Source organism: Mesitornis unicolor, unplaced genomic scaffold (assembly GCF_000695765.1).
Source record: "Mesitornis unicolor isolate BGI_N332 unplaced genomic scaffold, ASM69576v1 scaffold16420, whole genome shotgun sequence".
In the NCBI taxonomy this organism is placed as follows: Eukaryota; Metazoa; Chordata; class Aves; order Mesitornithiformes; family Mesitornithidae; genus Mesitornis; species Mesitornis unicolor.
The window spans coordinates 1-10766 of NW_010160437.1; the positions used below are offsets into that span (position 1 = coordinate 1).

The following is a 10766-nucleotide window of genomic DNA, read 5'->3' on the forward strand; positions in this document are numbered from 1 at the left end:
CAGGTACAAACTCCTGCTAGAAGCGTTCCCTTCATCCTCCCCTCTTCTTTCTAATGCTCCACTGCCTGGGATCAGTTAGAACTCTACTCACATGGTACTGGAAGCCAGGTTGGTGTCCTCATCCTTTAGCTTTCCATCCAGAGCGATTTCCCGCGTCTCCCGGTTATTTGCCAGCAAGGGTAAAAGCGTCAGTGTCTTGGTCAGGCTGCTGTTCGGCTGCACCTTCTCCCTGGGTGAGAGCAGGAAAGTTATATCCAACCAAGAGAGCTTCAAAACAGATCACAAAGCCGTCCAAAAGGAGTGGGATTGATCTGTCCCAATGTAGTTGTCTGCAATGCAGATGTCTACACCTAAGGTAGTAAAAATTCCCCTATAATAGCAGAGAGGATGATTAATTTCCCATTAAGGCAGACTTCTAAACTACACCGCAGACCTCCAAGTTTGGATCACATGAATCCTAGCTGAGAAGACTGTGGACTCAATGGAAAACATGGCCCTGAGCTCCAGAGCAAAACACCAGAGCAGTATCAAGTGTCTGGCTGTGTCCAACCCTCCTCACAAAGCAAAGTTCAGTGCTGCACTACCACAGCAGTGCAGTGCAAAAGAGCAAGTGGTTCTCCACAACATCAACAGGCTCAAGGTTTTCATGGGCTTCCTAAGGCCAGAAGCAGCCAAGTGAAACGGTGTGAAAAGGACCGACCTCATGAAGTGGAAGTCAAGGGTGCTCTAAAATTTGGCATCTCTATTTAAAGATGTCAAGTCATGGAAAGCCTTCCACAGCCCCTGCTGTGTTTTCCTAGTGGTAATTACTCTTTAAACCTGTTCTGCAGCCTCCCCATCCTCTGGAAAAAAGTGTAGGGCTATGCTATGTGAAAAGGAGATCAGCTGCATTCAGAGAGCATGGGTGGTGTGGGGGGACACACACGTGAGGGAAGAGGAGAGAGGAAACCACCAGGCTACAGCTCGGCGTGCCTCCCATTGCTGAGGAGAAGGGTAACTGAGAGGGTGTGAAGGAGCACGAAGGGATGAGCAGAGCGTTCACTCACTGCACTTCCTCAGCCGCTATCACTTTGGTGTAGTAGTCGCTGGAGTACAAAACCACATTGGCAACCTGCTCCACTGAGAAAGGAGAAAGCAGACCATCAGTGGTGCGCACACATCAGAAACAACACCACTACCCCATCCCAAGTCTCAGGAGGAAAACCCACCCATGTAGAGCCTGAAGGGTCAGACGGCCTGACCTGGATAAAGACCAACGGCACAAGTGGCCAAAGCCCATTTGCCCTGAAAGGCAGCCAGCCTTGATTTGGAGATGACAACGCCAGTGACCCAGTTTCCCTTGGGAGCCTGCTTTTTCCATCACAAAGACCTCTCTCTTTCTTCTCTAAGTGTGTTTGCTTTTATCCCTGGTAGCTGGTATCTCTTGTGTATCTATAGCCCATCCATTTCCATTTAGGAGGCACTGAGCACACTGGATACCAAAATGCAGCCAAGCATCTGTGATAATAAATGGCTTCTATTCTTCAATCAAAAGTCAAAAACCCAGAGTAATTCTGACTGAAAACCGATGAGGAGAGGGTCTGGGGATCAACGAGGTATTTTTGAGCCTAACAGAGGCGCATCAGGCTAAAAATATTTGGGAATCCCTAGACGGTGCATCCAAGACTGGCACTAAATCGGCTCTGTGACATAGTTTTGTAAAAACCTCGGCAACCTCAATCCCTCCCTGCTTTGTCTCCTCTTTCTCAGGCCGTCTTCCACAAGTCCAAGCGCAATGGGGCTTGTGGGACAAAACCAGGCAGTACTGCAGATAAAACACAGGCACACACTCGACCTTGCCCTGGGTTACACCATCGCTGGCAGAGCGGCCGCTTCGGGTGTTGCTGAAACCCCAGGCACAGTCACAGTTAGCAGGACCGTCACGTTGACAGGGCAGCCCTTCCCACCAGCCTCCCAGAATGGTCCAGTTTTTCCCACAGCGCCTGCAGGTGCCAGCCCCTTTCCCTTTACTACAGGAGACAGACTGGGGCCCAAAATTAAGCCTTATGAGTAACCATGAGAGTCAGGAAAAAGGCTGCAGTGTTTTGCTTGATGAGCAGCAAAGAAATGGCAACAGGCAGGGTGGAGGGACAAATTCCTGCCTGTTAAGCTGCTGCAAGCACTAAATCCTGGCTCTTTTTCAGTCCTCCCACCATCTGGTCTTCCAGCCCTCAAAGCATCCTAAGCAACTGTAAAAACATACCCTGGACTTTGATCTTCTTCACTGCTTTATCGGTGCTGTTGTCGACGGTGACGGTGACAGGGATGGGCTCACCGTGGTAGTACATCTAGAAGGGATTTGATGCTCAGAAATCCAGCCAGGAGGCTTCTTTTCCCAAGCCCTAAACCCCTTTAGTCCCCCCAGATTAAATCTCCTTGCAGAGGCCAGGCAAGGCAAGATGACCCTTCCTTCAGTGACTTATTTAGCCTCAAATGCACCTTGTAGCAGGGTGTCAGCCTCCCCCAGCAGTGACCCCCAACAGAAATCACATTAGAGCCTTTGAGCATTGGGAAAAGTCTGTCTCAGCTGAGACAGTCTGAGTAAGACAAGAAATAGCTGTTTTGGGCAACAAAACATACATTGGCATGCCAGTAACTGTGATGTCCACATCCCCAGGGCAAACTCCTCACCTCTTTACTGAGGGAAGCTTTCAAGTGCAACGGTTTGTTGGACATGAAGAACTGCCAGGTGGTCTCTGCACAGGGCTGGGGTCCTGGCTTTTCCGGAGCGTACTGCACCTTCCGGATCAGCAAACGCGTGGAGTCCCTGGGAAGCAGCAGAGCACAGCGTGGTGGTACTTGGAGCCCTGCACTGCCACGTGCTTACACCCAAGAAACCCAACTGCAAGTGGGGCAAATCCGATCAACCAAGGAGCATGACTGAACCACCCGCGCCCTTTAAGGGGCCAAGTTGAAGCCACACACACACACAGACACACACACACACAGACACACACACACAGGTTCTGTTACCTCTTACGAATCCTCTCCTCCACATTCTCCGTTGAGAAAGCTTTCACCTCGAAGTCCACCCCGCAGGTCTGCCAGAGAGAAGACAGCTATGAAACCCGTGTCAGAAGCCAAGAACACCTGCAGATGTTTAGGTTTCTTTCTGCACACCAGATTTGTGCCAACCACAAATTCTTCTGGCCTCCTTCCACCCTATCAGAGAGCCCTGCCAGCTGCTGTGGCAGCGTCCACCGGCTCCACGCTGCTCCCAAGAAGTGAGGCTGAATTCCCAGCCTGTGGCAGATGACATCCCTGCTCCTCCAAGGCTTTCTGTGCTGCAGAGGTCACAGCACGCTGCAGGTGATCAGTGTGACCGGCCTGCAGGGCTCTCCACTCCACCCTGGGTTTCTGAACTGCATTTCTCAATGGGGTTTGTAATGCCAACACCTGACTCAGGGTCAGCCTCCTTACTCCCCAGCATCCGAGGAGCGATCAGGGCGAGCTGACCTTTGCTTTAAGAGGTTTGTACCCCATGGGACATCTGTGCAAGTCCCAGGTAGCTCTACAGAGCAATGTGGGAATTCCTCCTGCCGTATCAATCCTTGGCCAAAACAGTTGATCCTTGAGGTGCTGGCTTCTACAGCCTGCACCCATCTTGCCCGGCTGTCGGTCTAGCTCAGCTGTTTGCAGAAACGTCCAGTGAAGTATAACAGTAATGTTTTAAACGGTGTCAGAAACCAAACGTCTCATTATCTGGTGACTTTTCCTCCGGGGTTTTTGGTTTTGGTTTACACACATGTGCAAGCCTGCCCTGCTCTGTGCTTGTTTTCACAGACTCAGAGATCTTCACACTGATCTAGGAGATCTTAGGCACTCTGCCTCCTTTTCTCTCCGGCAGCCTGCCAGCTACCATCATTTTCTGTGCAGCAAACCCACAAACCATGTGGTTCCCTTAAGGAAACGACGAGCATTGCAGATGTAGTGCTGCTCTCTGACTGGATTCTCGTTCTGAGGACATAATTCCAGCTGCATGACACACTTGTAGCTCCTCAGTCAGGCTCCTGACCTTAGTGGCATGGCACAGTAAACCCCAGTATTACCTTATTCCACTCTCAAGCTGGCCGGGTAAGGCTGCATGACTTCCTGTATGACTTTCCTCAACTGTGATAAGCATGAGTGTCGCATTGGTCTCACCTTATCAATGTCATGAGGTGCAGGCTGCAGACAGACCGAACACGGCAGGTAATCTGGAAACTGTAGGAGCAAAGAGAGAACAAAATACCCCAAATCAATACCACAAAGATTTCCAACTCTGCCATACTCTAAATAACTTATTGTTCAGAAAAGATACAAAGCAATGCTGGAGACAACAGGTCTGTAATGCAATAACCCTTTGAAGTTTTGGCTAAGATAGGGGCCTTAATACGCTGGACTTTATCTTGCTTGGATAAACAGATCCCTCTCTTTCAAAAATACTTCAATAGCCAAGGAGAGAAAGGAAAAGGGGAAAAAAAAAAGAGAGAAAAAGTAAAACAAGTCCAGGCACACGAAGCACCCATTTAAAAACCAGAGTGGTGGAGGCACAGCTTAGAGCAGCAGCTGGAACATCTGGCAGCCCACCCAGGGTTATCGACACAGCTCACAGCAGCACTGCTCACAGGGGCTTGAAGCTCGAGCAAAGCATCCCTGTCAGGAGCACAGCGGAGGCCGTGAGGAGCACCAGCTGCCAGCCAGGGGCCATTCATGTCTGGGCAGGGTCACCAGCTCCAGAGACTGCAACCGGGAAGGCTTCTGAGCAGCTCATGGAGACCCCAACACCCCAGGAGAGGTCCCAGCAGATTGAAGCTCACTAGGTTGTGTTATGGAAGGTACCAACCTGTTTAGCAGAATCATAGAATGGTTTGGGTTGGAAGGGACCCCAAACCCCCCCAGCCCAACCCCCATGGGCTGGGACACCTCCACCAGCCCAGGCTGCTCTAAGCCCCGTCCAACCTGGCCTTGGGCACTGCCAGGGAGGGGGCACCCACAGCTTCTCTGGGCACCCTGGGCCAGGGCCTCACCACCTCACAGTCAAGAATTTCCTCCTAATATCCAGTCTAAATCTGCCCTCTTCCAGTTTAAAACATTCCCCTCACTCTGTCGCTACCTGCCCTTGTAAAAAGTCCCTCCCCAGCTGATCATTCAGGGCCTTACTTGTTGCTATATCAGAGCACATGGTTTTCAAACCCAGACTGTCCCAGGGAATGCTAAGGCAGTGACCATACTGGAGGCACATCCTCTCAGAATCAGAAGTTGACAATGAGCCGTTATTTGTTGCCTACACCTGGCAAAAAGCTTTTCATCCACTGGTTTGATCCATAACCTTTTTAAAGAGAAAGGATTTGGCACTTCCTCTGCAAGCACTGGAGCACTGGTATAATGTATCCCAGCCCCACAGGAACGGGGCAGAGAGGGATGTATGGGACTGCTGCTGGCATAAAGCCATTGCACGCTTCCTTGCCTTTCCTAGGAAAGCACTTTTCACGTGCAGTTGGGATCCTCTTGCACTTTACCACTTAGGATGGTGAGGAAAAATAAACTGTACATTGCCCATCATTCACATCTGGAACTTTGCATACCATGAATTCACTATGAATCCCTGTCTTTAGTCTATCACCACATCTCAGCAGCCTGGTAAGAAGAGACAAGGAGAGTCAGAGGCTCTTGGGAGACACCGACCGTAAAGAAAAAGGGGTAAGCGTTTTTCCCCAGCTTCTTTAGCAGAGATTCCTGCAAGTGGGAGAGCGAGTCTGGCTTGTCAGCAGGAGGGTACACCTGGACCCTAGAGAAGTACAGGTCCCTGCGGAAGGTGAGGCCCATCACGTCGATGTCTTCCCGGCCGTACCGAAACGCACAGGTCAGGGACACGTACACTGGAAGGAAGCACGTGAATGTTAAAGCATGCAGCAGGCTAACAAGGCAGCCGGGCGGATGTAAAGTCCTCCTGCTCTACAGAGCCAGGGAAACCCAGTCAGTATTCATACCACACGTAAGAACATACATTACACTGAGTAAGAAGCCCATTCACTGAGGAAAGGAGGTGCATTTGTACCCTTAAAATAACAGCATCTCACTTCAAAAGAGAAACCTATGGAACACATCATAGAATCACAGCATGGTTTGGGTTGAAGGGACCCCAAACCCCCCCAGTCCAACCCCCATGGGCAGGGACACCTCCCCCAGCCCAGGCTGCTCCAAGCCCCGTCCAACCTGGCCTTGGGCACTGCCAGGGAGGGGGCACCCACAGCTTCTCTGGGCACCCTGGGCCAGGGCCTCACCACCTCATAGTCAATAATTTCTTCCTTGTATCCAGTCTAAATCTCCCCTCTTCCAGTTTAAAACATTCCCGTCATTCTATCACTACCTGCCCTTGTAAACAGTCCCTCCCCAGCTTTCCTGTAGGACCCTTCAGGTCCTGGAAGGCTGCAATCAGGTCCCCCCAGAGCCTTCTCTCCTCCAGGCTGAGCAGCCCCAACGTTCTCAGCTGGTATTGCATAAAACCTCCAACCTTCTTTCCCTTTGATAATTGCAGGATCCACCAGTACAACACCATCTGAGAGAAAGGAAGAAATAAAAGTGATTAGCAGAGGATAATCAGGGCTGCGAGAGCAGCAAGGGCAGTGTGTATTTATGGACTTACCGACGGGTTCCACATCCCCTGCGTTGTCGATGTAGTCCCGCTTTCCCAGATAGATGGTCAGCTGTGGGGAGAAGATGGCCATGATGGTACTGCAGTGTTAAAGTGTGCTGGGGTGGGGACAGAGCTATAGCAGAGAGCTCTCAGTGTTGTAGGGAACAGAACGATTCTACTTTAAATTATTTTTTGGGGTTATTTTTCCCCGGCAAACGTGCAATCCTCAACAGCATTATTCACATGCTCCAGGACATCAGGACTGAAGATGCGATGCAGACTAGCTCCCAAAAGTACAGCATCAACACTTGTGCACGGGACAAAGAACTACAGATGTGCAGGGTTTTGGTGCCATCAGGTCAACAAGATAATGAACCAGCTTCATTTTAAACATTTACCAGCAGGGGCACAGCCCAAAGTGAGAGCTGCCTTCCTCTTGTACCACAGGACACGAGAAACACGTCCCATAAGCTGTTTACGTTATCTCCTCAAACTTAGCGCTAAATACAGCTCATCATCCTTAAGAAGAAGATGAAGGGGATGGGAAAGAGCTTTCTAAGAATCTCCTGTCTGCCTGCAGGTACAACTCACACCCAAGCAGAGCCGTTTTTTCGGCACTCACAGCTTTGTCCCGGGTGCTCTTTCTGTAGACCACGTGTTGAGAGCCTGCGTCCTTCCCACTGGGTCCTGTCTTTTGGGACTCAGGGCAGCTCATGGCCGAAGGTGATGGTGACCTTTTCTGCTCCAAAAGGGCCTGGGAAAGAGATCAGGATGAGGCAGAAGTAGAATGACACTGAGTCAAGCACTCCGTTCCCATGCACAGTTTACCAAAGGCTGTTTCAATAGACATTCAGGCGCAGCACAGGTGGGTTTCTTTTCATTTCAGCAGGTCGTCTTAAAAAAAAACTAACATAAAAACCATCCATTTAAAAGTGGCTTTTCAGAAACATTACAAAAGACCAAGAGCTCTTTTAAACTAATACTGAAAAGTTACTGGACTAATAGAAAAACCTGGAGAGGAAGGGATAGCTTGGCCTCTGCAGAGAAGTAATTTAGCGAAGGAACCTGTAAGATTACAGACAAAGGTAACCTGGCCAACACAAGGTACTTCCCTTGTCAGAAGGGCCCCATGATTCGTCAGCAGAGGCTCTAAACTGCTATAAGAAGGAAGGTCATCTCACTCAATGATGGGATAAGATACAGGAAATAAAGAATATCAATACAGAGAGGCTTTGGGGAACCTGGGGGTTTGGTCTGGGGTTTTTCTCACAGTCAGTACACGACAGCGCAGGTGCAGAAGCCTGGCTAAGGAGCGAACAGGCTGCCCACAGACACACAGCCATCCTGCATCCCCAGAATCAGGCTGGCTGTGTGAAGCTGGAGGAGTGCCTCATGATGCAGATGGGGTCGGTGATGAAATACAGCACGTGAAGAGCATTGCCCTCAGACAACACAGCAAGAGTCTGATGTGCAGTTATACTTGTTAGCACTTCAGATGAATGCCTTGACATGAGCAGAGAAGTTATTAGGAAATAAACCAAGAACAGTATGGATTAGGAGTCAGAGCAAACCAGAAATGAGCGTCCACGTCTCCCGCTGCGTTTTCCTAAATCGGCACCAGATGCAACCCACTACGTGCAGGGTACAACTGAACCCAAACCAGAATGGACCTTCAGAACAGAACAGCCCAGCCACCTGCCCCGAAAGGTGACAGCCAGGGAAAACAAGGGAAGCAACAGACGGAGTCAGATTCCTCATGGGGACCGCTTCTCCGCCTCGTCCCAAGTCACAAACCAGCAGCGTCTAACTAAGAGACCAGACGGCAAGTTCACAATGAAGCATTTCCCCAAACACCACAAGATGCAGAATGACAGTGGGTCTGGAAATCACCGCTGTGACTTGATTCGTAGGATGAGACGTGTCCACAAGGAAAAAGCTTTTGGCTGACGTCGAAGGGGATGTGCCAGGCACAGCCTTAAACCTGTGGCTCTGGAGCAAGGAGCAGCATCGGGAAGGGACGGTGCTGCACGTCCCTGCTCCTACACTTCTCGTTTGGACCTACGTGAATGGGTGCCCGCTGTCAGGCTGTGGGTCTGACAGCGTGTGGCTGTCCTTGCAGTTCACATCCATCCTAGTTTTCTGCTTGCTTTCCCATTTTAAAACTGTTTCTCGGGCCCATTTGCACACAACAGACTGCGGGAAAAGGAAGTTTTTCCCAATTTAGATAGCTGGAAATAAAAGTGAGGTAGAGATTAGAGACAGACTTTGCCCGTGTTTAAAAATGTTTATTTTAATGAACTCTAGGTGGGTTTTCCAAGCCCAGAATAGTATTTGTTGCTGGCCAGACACCCTACAAACAAACAAACCAACCAACCGGCAAATAACAGTAAATACCTTGCTGTGTTCCACACGCCACCGGAGCCGCCACGGGACGAAGACGGGAGCCCTTAAATTGCCGCAGACAGACGAGTTTTCCCCGCAGCCGTGTCCTGCGCTTCTTCACATCTAGCAGAGGGAATCAGCAACCTCCTTGCAGACAAGGAGCACAATTTGTAGGGGATTTGAACGCGCGTCTCCGGTTGCGTCCACGCAGGATTTCAGGAATTAATCCCTCTCCAGGAGCAAACGCTGTACCTGGGCTAGGATTCAAGCGGAAAGCGGCGCAGTCAGCAGCACAACGCGTTACCTAAGGCGGCTCGGATCGCCAGGGAAGAGGCCCACAATGTCATACCCACCTGCTCTGCAGGGACTGCGGGCTTACACCCAACAGGATGGCCACTGAAAGCTGCTTTATGCTAAAGCTCCTTCTCTCTCTTCTCCTTCCTAGGGTCGCAAGCTATCCAGCCTGATAAGAAGCTGAACAGACAAGAGCCGTGCATGAGAAAGGGAGTTTCTAGAACCCCACACCGAGTCTCTATAAAGAGATGGAGGACTGTCAAACCCTGAGCACGGTGTTCTCTCCCCATAATCACTGCGCAGCTCATTGCTGCACCAACATCCCATTGGCGTGCTGATGCAGACCAGTGTTGCTGGCTGGTACACCTCCCCTCCCTAATCTACCGACAAAACTGAGGCACAACACCCACGATGTAAGACACACAAACAGGATTTCAGTTTAGCTTTTCTGCCCATCAATGTCCCAGGAACAGCTTTCCCTCTCTCCCCCCTGCTCCCCATGAATTTGGTCATGATGTTATGCATGACAACGTCTGTAATTTTTGGCTGGCAAGCTGCACAAACTGCTGTAGCTTTCCTCTGCTCTGCAGCTGTTGGTTTGGTTTCAGATCCCAGGGCATCCCCTCCACTCGCCATTGCAGTCACCAATCACGCTGGCTTTTCACAAACCACCACCACCGCTGGCCTGAATACAGCGGCCTGGGTACACCAGTTATTCCAAAAAGATGAAGATAAACCCAGTGTTCCTCAGCTCTTCCAGTGTTTTCCCAATTCCAGCAACATTTTATTAACCGGAGGTGGATTATTTGGAGAGCCTAATCACCAGTGTGTTTAATCAACTCCAGCAAACACAACCCAGGCTCAAGCCCAGACCCACATGTGCCTGTGCTCCTGAAGGAGAGCCAGACCCCGGTGGTAGGGAGTAGGGAAGAGACCCTAGGAGTTAACCCACAAAACCAACACGTTCTGTTCAGTCACACAGCAGAAAAGCAGCAAGGAGAAAGCTGATGTTGGTCAGGAGTTTACACACAGGGTGATTTCTCCTCCAGGAGAGAAAGGAGCATTTCTCACACTTGCTGTTCCTGAGGGCCAGGGAGGTTTTGCACATTGCAAACCTCTCCAGAGGAGCTGGCAGCAGCTTTTTGGTAACACACGCTACCCAATGCGGCCTCATGGCCAGAGAAGATCCCCCCTGCCACCCTAAAGCACCTGCAGGCAGCTCCACCTTCAGCAGAGACACTGCAGCAGCCACCCCTGCACAGCGGGGACCTTCCTTTCCTCTTCTCCCTGCAGAAAAGGTCAAGCAGGAAATAAACTATAGCCAAAAAGCGCCAAGATTGGCCACTAGCATTTCCTACATACCTTCAACCTAAGGAATTTTAATCTAAAATGCTTAAGGTCTTAGCTAGCCAGCCCTTATCCTCAAGTATTA

General features: G+C 50.4%; 1 protein-coding gene across 1 annotated transcript; it reads right to left on the reverse strand.

Moving 5' to 3' along the window:
• Nucleotides 1-87: 87 nt before the first annotated feature.
• On the reverse strand, nt 88-9387 carry LOC104534716 (S-arrestin-like). Its single transcript, XM_010190034.1, is given in 13 exon segments — nt 88-229; nt 1047-1119; nt 2243-2327; nt 2671-2806; nt 3013-3080; nt 4183-4242; nt 5707-5900; nt 6536-6580; nt 6668-6728; nt 7281-7377; nt 7379-7412; nt 9053-9163; nt 9345-9387. Coding segments are annotated over 13 exon segments (1149 nt in total).
• Between the last annotated feature and the right edge of the window lie 1379 nt (nt 9388-10766).